The sequence below is a fragment of the Aspergillus homomorphus genome (assembly GCF_003184865.1).
Source record: "Aspergillus homomorphus CBS 101889 unplaced genomic scaffold BO97scaffold_5, whole genome shotgun sequence".
NCBI classification, from domain to species: Eukaryota; Fungi; Ascomycota; class Eurotiomycetes; order Eurotiales; family Aspergillaceae; genus Aspergillus; species Aspergillus homomorphus.
In genome coordinates, this window is record NW_020291891.1 from 109,470 (window position 1) to 128,654 (window position 19,185).

Consider the following 19,185-nt stretch of genomic DNA (forward strand, 5'->3'; position numbering starts at 1 on the left):
ATCCGTGACCGGAGCAGGCGGGTGGTAGAAGACCGAGGGTGCTCGTATATCGTTCGACGGGCGCATTCGACAGCATCGATGCGAGTAAGTGCTGAAGAGACTTATCGTCGCACATTGTCTCAAGCTCATACCATCCATACAAAATCGTTGCTGGAATACGTCTCTTGCACGTAGTAGGCTCGAAGGCATAGCGGGCAATTGAAATGGTTCTGCAAATACCACTTCTCTAGACATTCTCGATGAAAAACGTGTAAACATTTCAGTTCTCGAATCTCTTGGGAGCGCTGAACGGATTCGAGGCAGACAACACTTGCAGGTGGTCCGAGTTAGCCAAAGCGATAATTTGTGGTTGTCGCTGACCTGGACATACCAGATGAACTGGCCATCAGCGCCCTCGGAGGGTAGCTTGGCCCGCGACCACCAATCCTCCAGGGTCCGAGCTGGTGAGACAGCGTCCAGCCTACGCAATTTGTCGTGCGAGTCGCCTTTTCTGCTTTTGGTCTTGGTAGTAGGGGCACGGCGTTCGCGGCGATTGACGAAAAGACTCAAACTGAGCCTCATTGGTGTCAGTATGGGGAGAATGAATCTTGGGACTTGTGTTGGGTGATGAAGGGAGGGGGATCGCGGTTGCGACCATGGCATGAACGAGAGAAAAGAGAACGGAGAGCTAGCAACTTACAGCAAACACATGATGATCAAGGTCACAATCCCGAGTCCGATGCCTAGAACAAGGGCGAGATGACTATTTAACTGGAGTTCTGACTGATTGTCCGACGACAACCCCATCGTCCGCGCCACAGGGACTGGGTGGGCGGCCGCCGGAGGGGAAAAGAAAACACAACACAGAGAGAGAAAGAGAGAGGAGGGTGGAGATGACGAGGTTGAGGGGAGACAAACCAACTGCGACAATGTAATATTGTAAATGTCTCCTTCTCCTCCTCCTTCCGCAAAGCTTCCTTTTCCTCTAATATATGCTGTCCCCTCGATCGCAATCGTGTTCACGCAGTCTGATCGTCGGCACTTGGCGGGGGCTTGCGCGCGCACCAACCAGACTTTATCAGGCCATCGTTTTTTAAAAAAAAAAGTCTCAATCAGCAGATGTCGGTGGGACGAAGAGCATTCACTCATCAGTTGAGGATGAAAGAAGTGGCCAGCCCGGGTGGTGAAACACGAGAATGAGGAGAGGAGCCAACAAAGGGGAGACTGGAGAGTTCGGTTGTTGTTGAACTATGGAGGAAACGATGTCGCCACCACGGCCACAATCTTTCTCCAGCCGCAATCTCTCCCCTTTCGATGCTATCCCCAATTTTGCTACATACTGTGCATACTGTGCATACTGTGCATGATGGTAGGTATCTAACATACATTCGTACATGCCTGTCATCCTCCTCATCTTCGGGATGACCAGATACGGACATCTCGCCTCCAGTTGCCTTACTTCACATTCCCTACAAATCCTCCCCCATGCAGCTCTCTAGTCTCCAGACGAGTAACCCCCAAGGCCAGTCTAAGGCATGTAGCGCCGGTGACTGACTTACTCAAACAAGATAGATACATCTCGCAAAAGCAAACCGAGCATGATCGGGCGATCACTGCAGCTCTCAAACTAAATTTCCTGGTGGGGAAAATGGAGAGGGAGAGAAATGCCCGTGACTTGAGCCACCAACCTTTTTCACTGGTCATGCCATGAATGTCGTGTCAGGTCATGCCACGATGATCCGGTCCAGTCTGATCATGGTTCCAAATAATTTATGCTTCTTTTCCCACAGAAACAATCATGACGCAAATCTACCTCTTTCCTGCCCTCATAAACAGTAATTGTGTGCCCCCAGCACCCCCGCCTCCCCCAACTGCACCAAGGTCACCCGAAGAGATGTGTGAACGATGACATGGCAGTTCATAAGGACAAGTCCAATAACATCCTTGCTTCTCTCCCCGCACAACCACGGTAAGCGACCACTTTGAGATAATTTCCCCAGGTCATCAATCACCCTTCAAACATGGTTAGATAGTAGGTCGACTTGGCAATCACAACTGTTGGAAAAGGGATCACGTGTCATGCAGATGAATCTTATCGATGCCTACTCACTCCGTGATGTGAATATAGCCTTGCTTCCTTATCTTGAAAGTAGTTATAGCTCGCCTCTAGCGACTGTACCGATCACCAGATAGACAGATTTCAGTGATTTCAGTATATCTAGTCTTTTGTTTAGTAGATTTTTCGGAGAATTCTGGGGAGATATACTGAAAACCACCGCACCTGGCCGTGGGGCGACCGGTTGATTGTCGCGCCTCTGGCTTTATAGAAGGCCTATAAAACTCCCTACCACCGTCTCTGATTCCTTCGTGTATCAAAGTCCTCGAGGCTTCCAGATACCATCAAGTCCAATCATATCTTGAGCAGTTTGTGAGTCCGAGAAAGCTCCGCAAAAATGGCTTTGACGGACGACCTTACCCCGAATCCCACTGAACAGCAACTCGCTTCCTATCCAATCATTAAATTGGGCGGTATCTGCATGTGAACATTTCCCGAGGTGGAATGAGGAAATGAAGCTTGTCGCTCAGTATCACGGTTTTGGCACCTGTATACTGGTGAAGAGTCTGAAGCCAAAGCACCACGGTTCGAAGATTATTCCAACCACGCCTGCAAGATAATCTTTTTTCCGGACAACACAGTTGAGGACGACGAGGATGACCATTATGATTTTGGCCGTCCATCTCAAGGGCCTCAAGGAAGTAAAATGTAAATTTCTTCGGGATAAAAAAGAATGGGAGCAGAAACAGGCCGATGATAAACGATTTGCCATGTGTCCTTCTTCGATCTCATGTCGACTATTACACTGAGAGAATTCTTGAGACATTTAATGATCCCTACAAGGCATACCAATGGCTGGTCGGAAGATACAGTACGCGCCCGTGCGCGCCGAGCTGAAGAAGTGGAACCTATCACTTGGTAGTGCTCTGCTTAAGATTCTGCCGGCAAAAGCAGTAGCTAGGTTATTATCGTCCACCTACAACTTAGAATTCCATATTTACATTTACTACAAATAACTTGAACATTTAAAGGCCGTCGATATGCACGGTCCGACTGTAATTTGAACCAACTCCTTCCCCTCTTTCCGCCCCCACATTTCCCATGCATCCTCCCTGGTCGGTCTGCATCAGTCACTGATTATTTTGCGGGGAAAACCGAACATCGCTCCACCCGTAACTGGGGTTTCGCGTATGTAAAGCACTCCAGAACAATAGCCAAAACACTCGACACCAAGCTTGTCTTCCGACACATCATGAACAACCGCATTTCTTTAATCAATTTTGATCAGTCAGCTTCGTTGACTGCGCCCTCCTCCTCAGTAGTGGGTGATGTTCTTGGGAAGGAGATATCGCCAGGGTTGGCTGTAACCGATCAGCGCGTATGTTAATATAACTACAATGGTCTGCCCACGGTACATTACTGCTGCCTGGTCACTTTAGCTCTCATTTACACCACGGTGGAAGCAAGAGAACTGTGGGAAAGCAATTCCCAACCCACTCGGCCAGTTAAAGACGTAGGCTTTTTGTACTAAGTACGCGAGGTCACCGCCGAACTACCGTCTCTGCATGGATAGGCGCAGAGTTTGCGTTGGGAGAGCAAGGCTAGCTATCTAGTCGCGAAGATACACACTTACAAGGCGAGGGTTCAGATCATTTTGAATAGGATCGAAGTTAGGAATCCTCAGGAGTCGACCTATCATCGGGTAGTCATCAGCGCGCTGAAGCTTTAAGACTGTTGTGAACGTTGCTGTAGTAAAATTAGGATACTGTAATTTACAGCACTGACTTGAGACAGTAAGCGTACTAGTAATATGGTAAACTTATCAAAACAACATCATAATTGAAGCAGATCACAGGACTCCTGTTTTTAATGCGGCATCGGCCACCTTTGTTTCCATGAATTCCAGCAGATGGATTTGCTCGTTATAGCGGAGTATATTCCAAGAGTGAGCTAGTTCATATCTAATGTAAAGATCCTTTGTCTGCGCACTCCACCTCCATGATTAGACTAGTGCTCATGCCTTGTGCTCCACATTTGTCACAGAGATTCCCGTCTCCTCGGCCTTCTCGGTCTCAGACGTCACCTTCGATTCCACATCCGCGGGCAAGTGACCAAGGGCCCGGCCACCGAATAGAAGATCGATCTCTTCGAGGGACTTCTGTTTGGTTTCCTTGAAGAATAAGAAAACGGTGGGGAACGTGACGCAGATGTCTGGTTTGGAGACCGGTTAGCCAGGGGATGCATTATAAAGAAAGAACCAGCTAGATAACAGCAGGGGATAGAGGGACTCACTAAAGGCTACAAAGATGAAGTAGAACTTCCAGCCGATGCTTCCCAGAGCAATAGGGGACACCTGCGCCCAGAGTGTGCTAACAGTCCAGTTGCCGACTGCTGTCGCAAACGCAGTGCCTCGGCCACGGATCTGCATCGGCATAACTTCCGCCATATATGTCCTGTTGACGACATGTTAGCGAGTATGCTCTGAGAAAGTGCGAACAACAATGGTGCTTGGCACCGAGAAGGACTTACCAGCTGGTGGGACCGAATGACAGAGAGAAGAAACAGGTGACACAGAAGATGAAGAAGACACCGCCGATGCTATACCCTCGGCTGACTTCGCCGGGTTTGATCTGCGAGTTTAGAGCGGCTTCACAGATCAGGGCAATAGTAATAGCAACTGTGCCAAACAACATAGGCTTCCGTCTGCCGACCCGATCAAGGAGGAAGACAATAAAAATCAGGTTGGTGAGCGGGCCAACGCAATTATAGATCCCAGCTACCAGTGTATTACGGTTACCGGTAATACCAAGCGTATTGTACATGACCTGATAACCGTTAGCGTTATCTCCTTGAGCCCACGGGCCAATCAGCGTCGGGCGTCTCACCGTCTGGTAGTAGCCGATCACATTCACTCCCGTCATTTGAGTAAAGACCTGGACGAGAGTACCGTGACTGAATAGACGAAGCTCGTTAGTAATGGCCAGAGTCAAGGAAGAGAGAAGGAGGTCCGGGTGACGCACAGCAGCCGAGTCCGCCATTGGGGAACCTTGAACATAATCAGCCAGCCCGGAGCAGTGACAGCCTTCTCCGCTTCAATTGTGGCTCTGATCTCGTTGTGTTCCCTTTGGATCCAGTCTGCATTTGTCCCATCGAAGTGGAGTTTGTTTAGGATTCTCAGTCCTTCGTCGTACTTGCCCTCCTCGACCAGATAACGAGGGGATTCAGGCATGAAGAACATGCCCACTGCCAGCAAAAGAGCAGGGACGGCTTGGAATGCTAAGGGGAAACGCCATTGGAATTCGCTTGTATCGGGTGCGTGGAGAGATCCGTAACCGACCCATCTGAGAGCTAAGTCAGTTATGCTGTTTGATGGATGAACAGTACTGGAGTATCGGAGCGTACTTACGTGCTAATGATGAAGCCGACTCCGATCATTTGCTGTGCCAGGCCGACAATCAGACCACGGGAGCGTGGATGCGCGACTTCAGCCTGGTACACTGGGACGGACATCGACATCAGGCCAACCGCCCATCCAGCAAAGATACGGCCAACCAGGATCATAGCCAGATTCTGAGCTGCGGACTGTAAAATGGCGCCGATTAAGCAGATAAAAGCCCCCATCTGGATGGTGAACTTGCGTCCAAAACGGTCCATCGTGAGACCACCCTGGAGGGCGCCAATAGCGGCTATCGACACTAAAATTAGCTAAAAGCGCAGATTGAGAGGAGACCACATGCCGATAAAGGTTCAAGTGTTATTTAAGAGCAGGAAGCCACGGAACGTACCTCCGCCTGAAAATGTGCTATTGATCGCTCCGATAATAGCTGATGTCTGCGTAGTGTTGAAGAATGCCAAGAAATTCTTCGACTCAATCACATCAGTCATGACACCACTGTCATAACCGAACAAGAAAGAGCCTGTTGCCGCAAAGGCAGCCAGGGAAATGGTGAAGAATCGTCCCATGTCGGCGACAGTGAAGGGGGGATACCGAGGGAAGGCTTATTTCATGCGCCGGACGCAAAGCGAAAAGAGCAGCCGGAGGGGGAGGGGCAGGCGGGCTTGTCTATATAAGAGTCCGTCTGCGCCCAACCCTGGTCTGAAATCGATATTACCCTTATTTAGTCCGAGCCACCATGGGCTGACAGCGTGGACGGAAAACAGTGGCGCTGGACAAAAGCTTGCAGTTGACCTTGAAAATCCGGGGGACGAATGACTAGACCGTCACTAGGCCCCATGCCGCCTTCTTGATTGGATTTACGCCAAAACCATGTTAGATTAGTAGACGACTCAATTGGTGAGAGCTCCACTAAGCGAGCAAAGCGCCTGTACGCCAGGCGAGAACCGGTCTGTGTGCATTGACGGTCCGTTGGCTGACACGCGGGAGGCTCAGCCAGGGCAGGGACAGATGTTGCCTCAGCGATGTCCTAGAAAAGTGAAACTCCGTTGATTAAACCCCGCCCAAACCAATAGGGTAAATTAGATATCGCAACTCTTTGGCTAAATGGCATTTTCCACGCCACTGATGGCTTTGGTCGCCCCGGGGTAGCGGCCCAGTCCACCGAGGCACAGTGGCACACTGACTGCACCTGCCAATCCTCTCAGTTAATTGCGTTCTAGGCTTGTCTGAGCCCGGACTAGATCTGTGATCTTGCTGAATGCCCGAGCCGGTGAAAGGCGGGATTGAGAGACAGCTAGGCGGGCCAGAGTAACGCAGGTCAGGATTTTTGTTTCAGACGCCAGCGATTTCCACGTGCTGACCAGCTGACCTCTGAATCCCTGTTAGCCTCTTTCCATAGACTCACCACCTGTTTGCTATCAGTTGAGTTTTTCACCGACCACGTTGTGCTGCATAGTACTGCTTTGCGAGGCAGGTGGGCTCGAATTGAGCCTGCAAGAGCCTAAATGCAAGAGAAAATGAATTCGAGTCTCACTGGAATACCTATGTTACCAACTTTAGCCGAAATTTGCCTTCCCACACAACATTGAAATGGGCTTCAGAATCTGCTGATCAAGTTGGGCTCATACTTGCAGGGGAAAGACAGGTATTAAGCACCTCGATTGATGGAAAACCCTTGAGCCAAGATTGCAGGAATGCAGCTCACAGCGATTTGACTATTTGCACCAATCCCGGACAGAGACGACTCCGTGAAATGTCGGGCTCTGCCGAACTCGGTAAGGTATGGTTGGGGAACCCTGCAGACAATAAAAGATGGCCCCCCAGATGAGGAACTAAACCAGTTTGAGACACTATCATTTCCCTCGTCCACGCGCTAACATTCAGGACTGTTTCCGGCTATTTACAGTCTCGTATTCTAAACCACCTGGCAATAAGATGGGGTCGGATCCGAATCTGTTTTGATCAAGCCAGGGTGCACGAAGACTGACTCACGGCCCAGTTCGAAAGGCGTGAGTCAGTGTCAAGTCCTTGGAGTCAGAATCACTTTACGGCCTGTCTCCCCTGGAACAGCTTGACTTAGTAAAGGCTGTGGTTCCGTCCGAGTACAGTTGTTGCGTGACCTCCGCAGGCTTTATGTGGCTTGTGGCTTGTATACGAGTATGATTGTTTTCCTAGATCTCTAGAATCGTAGATGCGCTAGCCGGTAAGACCCTCATCTCCGGCTGTTAGCCGGTCTTGGGAGCACAGGGGATAAACTGCCCCGTGTTGCCGGCGATGCTGTGAAGTCGAATTCACAGCCAATGACATCCATCACTGACAGAATCAGAGTACTGACAGGGCTCCAGGCCATGAGAGGCGATCCCAGTCAGATTGTCTAGTTGCATAATAACCGATCAACCGAACACTTATATCTGGCATGTTTAATCCGATCTAATCAGATAAGCGATTAAGATTCTCGCATTTCGACCATTGTAGTTGACGTCATGTGAAGGAGATGGTTCTAGTCCGCTTGGTGCCATGTTATCAGCGCATGCTACTAATAACAGAATGAGATTGTGCACAGAATGCTCTGAGTAAAGCCATGAAATTGGTTGTCAGAGCGATGAAGAAGCCAGAGGTGTTGTCATTGCTAACTGACTCGGTTCCTGGTTCTTGACTGCGAAATCGGATCCGGTCCAGCCCGGTTCCACCAAGACCCTTTCCCCACCAAAGGCCACCCACGACATCATAGCAGCCTAGCTCGTGACGGCTTTTCATCACTATCACTCAGCCAACCTGGACAGAAGTTACACTGATCTCAAATGACGCAGAGAATGGCGTCTACCGGTCGGTCAAATACCGTTCCCCAGCCTGCAAAGGCATCTCCATCCCATTCCGACTCTTTTATACGACCTAGACAGCCGAGCCTTGACCTGGAGCGCGACATTCTTTCCACGCGTGGCCAGCGCCTAGCAGGATTGATACGGCGGCGCTCACTGTCCTTCTATGACTCCGACGGCTTTGATGATAGCGACCGATGGGATGAGCCTATTGCTCCACGGGAGCGAATGGATCGTCCTCCCTTCGAACGTGCAAAGCGATTAATCGGAGACAGGAGCCCCTTTTATCGGTGGTACGCTTTATCCTCCGAAAACCTAAACTTGAAGGCTGACGATCACTCCCCAAGGCAATTTTTTTACCGTGACCCAGCCACTTTAGAAGGCTTGTCGAAGCCGCTGTATGCAATCCATTATACAACCCGCAGGTAGAGCTGAACGTTGCTGAACGCTTCCATCCCAGGCGCGAATACTACGAACGGAACAATGATCTCATCTCACAATACGTCTACATCGATCGACTGCTTGACTCGTCCTTACCTCATCGCCTAATTGTTGATTATCACAAGCCTCGTGCTTTACTGGATGCACCCTCTGTATTTTCGGGGAACGGAAGCACACGCGAATCCGGGCCTAACAGCAATGCCGACATTGGAGTTGACCCCAGCCACACAGCGAAAATCAAACGGACCCCGCGCAACCTCTACCGTATCCCAGATGAAGGCACCCCTCTGCTGTCGCCGCCATCGGAAGATAACCTATCAACACCACCTGAGATCATGCTCAAGCATGACGATTTTGTTGAGAGCGGGGATCGAATAGTCATCATCGCTATCTACGTCAACTTCATCGCCAACGTGATACTCCTGGCAGCTAAAATCGTCGTCATGTCAATGACAAGCTCTCTCTCAGTGCTTGCCAGCTTGGTCGACGCAGCATTGGACTTTCTCAGTACTACCATTGTCTGGGTGACGACGACCTTGATTAACCGACAGGACCGCTACCGGTATCCCATTAGCCGACGTCGCTTGGAGCCGCTGAGTGTGCTGGTCTTTGCAGTTGTGATAGTAACATCCTTCGTTCAGGTGGCTTTGACCTCTTTCAGTCGACTGCTCTCGTCAGATCATTCTGTAGTAGAGCTTACAATACCCTCTATCGCAGTCATGGCCAGTACTGTGATTATTAAGTTGATTTGCTGGTTTTGGTGCCGGCTGATCAAGAATTCGAGTGTCCAGGCTCTAGCACAAGACGCCATGACGGATGTGGTCTTCAACCTAGCGAGTATTCTATTTCCGCTCAGTAAGTATGATCGCCATGAACTGGACGACGTATACTAATTGTATTGCTTTTTTTCAAAGTCGGATCATTCACCAACACTTGGTTCGTCGATCCCCTCGGTGGCCTGCTCCTATCGCTATATGTAATCTGGAACTGGAGCAGCACGGCCAGCGAGCATATCGGGCATCTGACTGGGGCGGCTGCATCCCCCAAAGATCACAGCATTCTTCTCTATATGACCATGCGCTTCTCCAAGGCCATTCTCAAGATTCAAGACTTGAACGCGTATTATGCCGGGGACAAGCTCAATGTGGAGATGAATATCGTGCTTGAGCCGAGAACGAGATTGCTGGACAGCCACGATGTGGGTGAAAGCTTGCAGTACATGATTGAGAGCGTGCCGACCGTGGATCGAGCTTTTGTTCATCTGGATTATGACCCATGGAACATCCCTAGCCACATGAACCAGCAGGAAGCATAGGTATCGCATGTAAACAAAGCAGCTGCAGCCTATCAATCTGCAGAAAATTATGAATCAAACCCACGCGTTGTATGAGGAAGCCTACGTAGTCAACTATCCAAATTATGTCAAAGGTAGAATTGTGTAACGTGTCGGCCGGGGTGCGATTGACAGGTCAGATTCCGCCCATCAGATAAGGATATTTATTCAAGCAGCGGACGGACAACCAGCTCCTAACGCGCCAAGTCATTCCAGAGACAATGGCCAGGTTATGTGAGAGAGGACGTGTCAATGGTGCTTCTGAATGCAGCTATCACATTATAGAACACGCGCGAATAGACGCGGGAAGTCGTGACGTTCCGTCCTCGCCTATTGAACGGTGCTGATCGTTATCGCGCGCGGTCTTTACTCCGCTCCGTTGTTACACTCCGAGCTTACAGGCTGCTGCATCACGCGCGGTGACCTGGCCACGACGATGAGGGAGATACAACCGGGCTGAGCGCTCCTGGCCTGGCAACTGTATATTAAATGTGCAATAATCGGATCGCATTGATCAAAATGAGTTGACTCTCAATCAAGAACAAAGATAGGGATCAAGATGGCTGTAAACTGTAAAATGAACAACCGCCTCGTGCTGAGCGGAAGTGGGTCGACCGGTCGGTCGGCCGAGGCGGCGCGAGGGGAGGGGGGCGGAACACGGGGCGGCCTGGACCATACAGTAGGTATGGTCAAAACCAACTTTACTTACCACGCACGCCCTCCGCCCGCGTCACACATCGCGACGCGATTAGATCAAGCAAGCGTTCTTTTCCGTCCTCCTCAATCCGTCTGAGGCACGTTTCCCACCACCTCAACCTAAAAACTTCTTACTCCCATCTCCTCTCTTTTACTTCAATTATTCTACCAGACCAGTGTTCCGGTACATTCTTCACATTACTCTCTTTTTCTCTACTCCTTATCTGCCTTTTCTCTCTCTCAGTCTCTCTTTCTCCCTATGCCGTCATCTTCATCTCCGGCTGCCCAATATGTCTGATCTGGAACACACCACTGAAGCACCATGCTCATCTTCACCCCCCTCAGCCCAAGCATGGGACGCCACGCCGATCAACTACGCCTTCCTGGTACACTCTCAGAAAACATTGACCCAAAATCTTCCTCCGCGGGTCGACAACAAATTGCTTGCACGGCAAAAGCGGCGTCGGACGAGGTATGCATACACAACTACCCCAACAAATCAACCACAACAACACAATGAACCCGGACGCACTCGTCAAATGTTCTACACAATCGCTGACTGCTGTTCTTGTACAGCCCGGAAGATCACGCGATCCTTGAGGCAGAGTATCAACGGAACCCCAAACCAGATAAGACGGCCCGAGCTAGTATAGTCAGCCGCGTCTCATTGGGCGAGAAGGAAGTGCAGGTATGTGCGGCCGAGCAGATCACCATCTCTGCATTCTCCAGTATTAATCATCCAGCCGACGCGCTTCGCAGATCTGGTTCCAAAATCGCCGTCAGAATGACCGTCGAAAGTCCAAGCCTCTCCAACCACACGAGCTTCTCGCGCCTCGATCAACCGCGTCTGACGCGTCGAAACATGCCGCCAGTGACGATAGCCTCTCATCGGAACTAGTGCCCTCTAGCAGTCCTGAACACCCTGAAGAGAGTTCACAGGATAAGGTCCCGTCAACACAGTCGTCGGATAACTCCTGCGGGTCGGATGAAGCACACGAAGACAAGGATGGCCTGGAACAGCCGGCACTTAGCTCCCAAACGAGCTTGGCTACAACGGAAGCGCCAGAGGGGTCGCAGCCGGTGTCCGATAAAACAATTGCGGAGCCAGAGTCAACCCAAATACAGGAAACCTCAACAATGGACGAGTTGGAGCAAAATATGGTGAAAAGAAAACGATCGGTTCCTGAGATTCAGGGTGACAAGTCATTTTTACAGGGTGTCTCGACACCAGGCACGTACCAGGATATCAAGTCACCACCCTCGCTGCGGATATCGCTCTCGTTCGACGGGGAAGCTATGGTCCGGAAAGAAGGTGAATACACGCCGTCGCCTCCCAAGGGACGCAATGCCCTTCGGATCGCGATGTCGTCCGACGGGAAAGCTGTTATCAGAGCTGACGGCGAGCCGTCCCCGTCCAAAAATCGCATATCTATGTTCTCGGCCCGCAAGCCTCGCTTCGCAGGACTCCGCAGGAGCAGCAGTGCGTTGACTTTCAGCACCCCTCGAGCTGGGAGCACGGAAGTTGAGAGGATGTTTGGAAGATCGCGAGACCCCAGGAACTGGGAAGCGTTTTTCGATACAGATGCGAGAAGTGCCCTTTCGACTCCAATGAGCTCACAAAGTGCGCCAGGCTCTGGCTCTCCTGGACTTTTCCAGTCCCGAGGTCAGCGTTCATTGACCCGAAGCTTGTCAGCAAAGCACACCAATTCCTTGCCGTCGAACTCTGCAGAGTATCTCAATACCCCTGTCCCGAAATCAAATAGCGAGAAGAGACGGAAAATCTCTCGCACTGTCTCTTCTCTGGGCCGGTTGGAGTCTGATAATAGAATTCCTTATTCGGGATCCAATCTGAAGGATTTTATGGAAGCGACGAAAGACGGAAATGAAGACTTCCAGTGCGGCGATTCAGATAAAGAGAACTGGATACCAGGGACGAGGGTATCTCACATTCGTCGACGGGCTGCTTCTCATCATAACGCTCGACGTTCAGTGCTCAAGGACACCAGCGGAAGAGACGGCAAAGCCAACAAGAACTACAACTCGACTGGCAGATATGCCCGAGGGCCTCACCAAATGCAACAGAGAGCGAACGCGGCCGTCGGCAAGGACGTGTCTGAATTGGACGCAGAGGTGTCTGCTTTCATGAGTGGTGGCGGCGGCGCTAGTCAGGAAGAGGATCTTGACTGCATTCAGGGACTATTGTCCCTCAGCCAAGGCGCTTGGAGATGAAGACTATGGTCTTGTCATCTCTATAATGACCCACCTTTCTTATGTCTTCCTGTTTCCTTTGTTTCGTATTCCTCTTCGCCTGAGTAGATTATGTTGGTAATTACAACCTAGTAAGCGGTGTTTGCCTGTATGATTCGGAGTGATGGCCGACTTGTGATGATTGAATTGTGGACTGTCCAAGACGATTGCAATCATGGGCTCTTTTTGTTTGGCGATGACAACCCTGTCCTAATGGACCACGATATCCAGTGCTATTATCAGCCTAATACCATCGAAATAACCAAATCATATGATAAAGAATGCTCTCGGCTTGGTGATAGGCCATAGATTTAGGCATAGCGTGCGGGGACTGATAAGCCTAAGGGCCATCTGCATGATTGCCATCCATCATTTGGTCAGCTGAAGGGATGAAGACGGAGAGAGTGGAATGGCGGGCCCGAAGAGTGACTTGAAAGTGGGAGCGGGGACGGGCAGTCAATGGCAGGGCTCAATGCACGTGGCCGCCTGCTGACATATAGCCGCCTTGTCTCGCCGGCGGAGAAAAGAGTAAATGAATCCCGCTTCTTCTTTGCCACCACTTGACTGATGACTATCAGCTTGCCTTGGGTGCTGCGTAATTGGAATAGTGGATTGTTTGGAAAGTCGGTAGGTCTAGCCAGTCCTGTTTTCGTGTTTTTATGTTCTTCTGGTTTGCCATTGGGAATCTGGAATGTCTATGCAAGACACTGCACCATGCGAGTATGTCTGCATATCCTGCGGGCTAATACTTAGAGTATCTGCTTTTTCTCATGATTCGACTTTGCCGGAATTGAACGGTCAGCTCAAGAGATACTCTTCCCAGAGAACAGATGCATGGCCTGTGGATGACACCTCGAAAAGATTATCCCAGGGGGTGAACTTTCGTGGTTGATCAGCTCGGCGCAGAGAGTTATGAATGCTAGCCATCTTATCCTCAATACAACGTCATTGTTTGAATTGGACTAATCAAGCACAGCCAGGACTACGACGACACCATACAGTCAACACTAGAGACGTGCAGTCATTGCTACAGTCGTATAGAAATATGCCCTATCTGACGAGAACGGTTCCGGAGGGACATAAGCCCAGAGTGGCCGTCATCGGAGCCGGCTTTGCAGGCTTGCGATGTACAGACATCCTTATCCAGAACGGTGCCCATGTCACTCTGTTCGAAGCAAGAGATAGACTCGGAGGCAGGGTGCGTACACGATAAGCCCTAGGCTTCAATGAGAATCAGTTACCGATGCCGAATAGGTACATCAGAGCAAGGTCCATGATCATCTGGTTGATATGTGAGCTTCGTCGTGTTGTGGCATTTCGAATCTCAAGCTGTGCTAATTACCAGGCAGGGGCCCTAATTGGATCCATGGCACTGGGAAGAACCCGATAGTCAGTATCGCTGAATCTACGAACACCGTCGTTCAAGACTTTGAGGGAAACATGGCTCTCATAGCCCCTGACGGGAAGCCGATCAATGATGAGGTCGCTGAAAAGATCTCCGACATCTTGTGGTCAACCATCGCAAAGGCTTTCGAGTATAGCAACATCTACAAAGAGACGATCCCTGTGGATCGGAGCTTGTTCGACTACATCAAAGAGCAAGTCGAACATACAGACCTCAGCGAAGACGAAAAGGCTCTGTGTATTGAATCGAGTAGGATGTGGGGAGCATACGTCGGCGACCCCATCGAGAGGCAGAGTCTGAAGTTTTTCTGCCTTGAAGAATGCATAGACGGGAGTAAGCGCCCACCAACCCTGCTACAGCTCTATCACTAACCCCCGCTGCCAGATAACTCTTTCGTTTCATCCACATACAAACAAATCCTAGAACATGTCTCCAAGCCAGCACGCCAGCACGCCGACATCCGCCTCAACCAACCGATCACCAAGATCGAGTCGCCGCCTCGCGAAAATACCGCCACCCCGACATCCCCCCAACAAGTCACCCTCACCACGGCCTCCGGCGAGACCTCCCAGTACGACGAAGTAGTCGTCACCTGCCCGTTAGGCTGGCTGAAGCGCAACAAAGACGCCTTCGTCCCGGCCCTCCCACCGCGCCTCACCCAAGCCATCGACAGCATCTCCTACGGCCGCCTCGAGAAAGTCTACATCACCTTCCCCCGCGCCTTCTGGCACACCGACCCCTCCCCTAGCACAAGCACAAATAATAATAACAACAACAACAACAACACCTACAAATCCTACCAAACCCCCACCTTCGCCCAATTCCTCAACCCAACCTACGCATCAACCACCCACCCACCCTCGATCCACTGGAACCAAGAATGCATCTCCCTGGCCGCCTTCTCCGACACCGCAAACCCGCAAACCGCCCACCCCACCCTCCTCTTCTACACCTTCGGGCCCTGCGCCACGCACATTGTCACCAAGATCGCGCACCTGGCCCCCACCTCGACAGAGTACTATCAGGTCCTGCACGAAACCTTCCAGCCGTTCTTCGCCCGCCTCCACAATTACCGCCCCGACGCGCCGGAGTGCCAGCCCCTGGCGTATCTGGCGACGCAGTGGCAGAATGACCCCTTCGCGGGGCATGGCTCGTACTGTAACTTCCAGGTCGGGGTGCACGAAGCGGATAGGGATATTGAGGTGTTGCGGGCTGGCATGGGGGCGGAGCGCGGCGTGTGGTTTGCCGGCGAGCATACGGCGCCGTTTGTCGCGTTGGGCACGACGACGGGTGCGTATTGGAGTGGGGAGCGGGCTGCTGGGGCGATTTGTGAGGTTTATGGGCTGGGAAGAGTCGGGATGGGGGTTGGTAGGGATGATTCGTTACCTTCGGCGGGTGGGGTCAGGGTTGGTGGATGTTGAGAGTCCAGGTTGGAGGATTTGTGTGAAGAGGTCGATATTGTGTGTGTTTGATGGATGGTTGGTTGTTTCTGGAATTCAGGCTTTTCTTTTTGGTGTATAGTTCGTTGTCCCTGTACAGAAAGACAGACCATACAGATATAGCTTTTGCTTGTATACACACTGCACCCACCCTCGAGAGTTACTGCACTGCGCGAAGTATGTATCATTGCAGGTAGAGTAAAGTTATGTACACCATTCACTGGCCAGACATGGTACAGCAAGCGGTAAAACAGACTAGAGCCGACACCGTAGAACCCACAATGAAACATGAGCAAGAACGAGTAAGCAATAAAAGGGGAATCACAGGTTGGTTGGCCAATCTCGCTCGAATTGGTAAGAGAGAGCTAATAACAGGGGAACAGAGATTGAGCAAAAGAACAGGAACACATAAACCCAGAGACTGATTCCGCTTAGGGCATCATTGAAGTTACCATGCGCCGATATGTGCTACCCACGACCAGAGTATCAACGAACCTGCGTGATCCTCATGACTCCGCGTTCCTCCTGAGCGGAAAAAAAAAGCTTCAAGCAAAACTGACACCCGCGTACTGGAAAAGAGGACAGAAGACAATGGGTATTTCTCGATTGAGCGCCGAATTCAAAGAAAGGACGAGAGAGAGTTGTGCTCGAGAGGGTCGGCTAGGCTTTGTACTTGGTGATTGGTGGATTTCAGGTCTGAGGGAGAGCCCTTCTCTGTTTGATCTGTTTGAGGGAGATCATGACTTCTGGGGAAAAAGTCCAAAGTCAGGTTCAGCCTGCCTCTCAATCTTCCCAGATAGTTTCCAAATCCAAGTCTTGACGACGTTCCGCTCCACAAACACTCCACCGTTTGCGCTTATCCGCCCGCGGCCCGTATCCACCAGAAGCAACACGCATGCTCATGAAAGGGCTTGAGGGACCCGAGGCATCTGAGGTTCCACGTCGTCGACTGGTACTAGTGGCTTCCTCCGCCTCATCGGCTTTATCGGCAGCAGCTTTCAATGCTGCGATTCTGTCCGCCTCGATAGCTGCGGCTTCTGCATCGGGGATATCTGGAATGGTTTCCAGCGAGGAGATACTGGGGCTGCGAGATCGGAGACTTGTCGGGGTGGAGGGGACGGATGAAGTAGAGGAAGCAGAGTAGCCTGGGAATGTCTCGTTGAATCGCGAGCTGAATACGGCGGGGGAGGAGTGCGCCGGGGATGGGCTGCCCATGATCGAGCCAGGCGACGATGGCGGGTGAAAATGTAAGGGAGATGAGGGACGTCGACGATTGACGCGAGGAAGTGTATGCGGGAGTACAGGCGATGCAGGGTGATAATCAACCTTGGAAGGTGACGAAGCCATCCTGGTATCTAATTCTGCGTTCTCGGAGATCGTCTGGGAGACATTCAGGGGTACCATTCTCGAGTCGGACGGTTCCCCCGTGTTCACCTGCAGCGGCAGATAACGCCTCGCAGAATTGTCGCCAGCGTTGGCAAGACCCCCGCGACCGTTGACGAAAATATATCTGCCCCGCGAGTCCAGCCCGGGGGAAGAGTGGGCGCGCGTCATAGGGGGAACGCCTGGAACCTCGATCATCGATCGTGAACGGATGTGTGAGCGGGTGAAAGAGACACGACTCGGAGTCTGGACAGGCGAATCGGGAGTGAGCGATAGAGTGATCGTGACGTTATCACTGCGGTCTGGCTCCCTGGTATGCTCGACGGGAGACCCGGACGACGTCGAGTCAACCGAATCTGCTGAATCCACAGGGCTGGGGGGTAGCATAATACCCTCTGAAGGTGGGTGAGACGCTTCCATATCCGTCTGCGAGCCAAAAGTTGGGCTAGCTGGGCCTCATGCTGGTGTGCGAAAAGAAAAATTCAAGAGAGTGGTTGCCGGGCGCAGAACCAGGATTTGAGAGGGGGAAATGGTGGAGCGGAGAAGTGAAGTTGTGTAGATATACCACTTAGGGGGTTGAATTTTTGCCCGAGCAAAGCGGAGAGGAGGTATTTCACCCCCCCTTCTTTTGCGTTGGGTCTTTTTTTCTTCTCTTTTCGCACACAATGGACAATAAATACTCCTTGTTTGCTGTATGCTCTTGTTATTCGCTCCCACTCTTTGCCCTTACACTTTGTGGACTCTCAGAAGAACAGGAGGCGAAAGACAAGGGGAGCGGTGACGAAGGGACGAGTGATAGTGAACGGAAATAGGGAGATAACGGGAGTGATGAGGTCAAGCAAAGAAAAGAGAGCCAGCCATAATCAATTCCTTAAGAATAATGAATGCCGGATGATCCAACCTTACGCGCGGTCGGGGGAAACCACGAGTCCAGCTCGGATCCACCCGCCCACCGCCTTCTGTTTCTGCCTCTTCGACTTCTGTCAACTGCCCGAATTACCCACTCTCTTCTCCGACTGACTACGAGACTTCGAATTGCTACTACAACGGTATCATCCATTTTGTTGACGACTTCTTTTGGTTGTCGCTACCTCATCATGCTGACAGACTGGATATATTGCTCGGTTACTTTGACCGAGGTGCAGGATTCTTACTGAGTTTTGTCCGGACCCTGACGGGTCCTCTTTCCCCTATCCCGCTACAGGACGATCCCTGTATGTCCGATAAGCGTGGCTCGAGGAATCGATTCAGCTTGGCAAATGCAGCATCTTCCTCCCGGTTGTACTACTTTTCCTATAGTTCTCGATTCCAGTACCTTGGCCCAGAACCCGGGGAACCAAACCTGTTGGCACAACCTTTTCCATCGTCCTCTGTCATACCCTCCAGCATTAGTGATGTGCACCCCGCGCCTTATCGCAGTGGATCCGAATTCCTCATTCCACGGCAAAAGAGGGGAAGCCCCAGCAACCAGAAGCATCAGTTTCTGGTCAACGTGGATCCGAGTCTAGGCCAGCCCAGACATTGTCGATGCTTCCAGAGCCAACCACACTAAAGTAATGACCCCTGCAAACCTGTCATCATGTTGGTGACTTGTGCCTATTAGATTTTTCCAGCAATGCCGGATGTGCCGGGAATATGGACTGAGCACTGCTGCACGGACTACTGTGCCGCATGCTGACGGGTCAGCCCTGCATAACGGCTTGCGACGATAGTGAACTCCCTGCCATGACTTCGCTACTAGGATCAAGACGCGTCTGCCGAACGGATGAGAAGTCTTGGCTCAAAGCTATTCGTCCAATCTCGATAAAAATGGAAGTTCAACAAGGCCCTCATCTCAAGAATATGGGACCCAAAATGATCAGTTGCGTGTATGAAGGATGCTTCACAAGATCAAATCTACCAAGATCTTACCGGCGACGATCAAGTATGCCAAGTGTATACATGGTTACTTCAAATATAAGCTTCAGGGGATGTAGTCATGCTAGAAGAT

At 51.2% G+C, this 19,185-nt stretch overlaps 6 protein-coding genes across 6 annotated transcripts; 3 read left to right on the forward strand and 3 right to left on the reverse strand.

Annotated features, from left to right (window-relative positions):
- Positions 1–125: 125 nt before the first annotated feature.
- Positions 126–786, reverse strand: BO97DRAFT_431942 (putative RING finger domain protein; the record flags this gene model as incomplete). Its single annotated transcript, XM_025697511.1, has 3 exons — positions 126–309; positions 371–550; positions 680–786. 3 exons carry the CDS (start codon positions 784–786, stop codon positions 126–128), a joined length of 471 nt encoding a protein of 156 aa, XP_025554497.1.
- A 3,263-nt stretch (positions 787–4,049) lies between these two features.
- On the reverse strand, positions 4,050–5,998 carry BO97DRAFT_337933 (sugar porter family MFS transporter; the record flags this gene model as incomplete). Its single annotated transcript, XM_025691508.1, has 7 exons — positions 4,050–4,246; positions 4,328–4,488; positions 4,565–4,860; positions 4,921–4,987; positions 5,056–5,376; positions 5,442–5,721; positions 5,821–5,998. The coding sequence occupies 7 exons, from the start codon at positions 5,996–5,998 to the stop codon at positions 4,050–4,052; spliced, it is 1,500 nt and encodes a 499-aa protein (XP_025554498.1).
- A 2,191-nt stretch (positions 5,999–8,189) lies between these two features.
- BO97DRAFT_440764 (cation diffusion facilitator family transporter) lies at positions 8,190–10,036 on the forward strand. Its single transcript, XM_025698105.1, has 4 exons — positions 8,190–8,544; positions 8,599–8,649; positions 8,712–9,547; positions 9,607–10,036. The coding sequence occupies exons 1-4, from the start codon at positions 8,234–8,236 to the stop codon at positions 10,005–10,007; spliced, it is 1,599 nt and encodes a 532-aa protein (XP_025554499.1). The 5' UTR covers positions 8,190–8,233; the 3' UTR covers positions 10,008–10,036.
- Positions 10,037–10,820: 784 nt separating this feature from the next.
- On the forward strand, positions 10,821–13,359 carry BO97DRAFT_440765 (homeobox domain-containing protein). The gene is made up of 3 exons (XM_025698106.1): positions 10,821–11,193; positions 11,298–11,409; positions 11,481–13,359. Exons 1-3 carry the CDS (start codon positions 11,012–11,014, stop codon positions 12,948–12,950), a joined length of 1,764 nt encoding a protein of 587 aa, XP_025554500.1. The 5' UTR covers positions 10,821–11,011; the 3' UTR covers positions 12,951–13,359.
- Positions 13,360–14,013: 654 nt separating this feature from the next.
- BO97DRAFT_421478 (flavin monoamine oxidase family protein) lies at positions 14,014–15,794 on the forward strand (the record flags this gene model as incomplete). The annotated part of the gene is made up of 4 exons (XM_025696723.1): positions 14,014–14,166; positions 14,223–14,260; positions 14,318–14,706; positions 14,758–15,794. The coding sequence occupies 4 exons, from the start codon at positions 14,014–14,016 to the stop codon at positions 15,792–15,794; spliced, it is 1,617 nt and encodes a 538-aa protein (XP_025554501.1).
- Positions 15,795–16,416: 622 nt separating this feature from the next.
- On the reverse strand, positions 16,417–17,756 carry BO97DRAFT_209043 (uncharacterized protein). The gene has a single exon (XM_025690559.1). It carries the CDS (start codon positions 17,613–17,615, stop codon positions 16,596–16,598), a length of 1,020 nt encoding a protein of 339 aa, XP_025554502.1. The 5' UTR covers positions 17,616–17,756; the 3' UTR covers positions 16,417–16,595.
- Between the last annotated feature and the right edge of the window lie 1,429 nt (positions 17,757–19,185).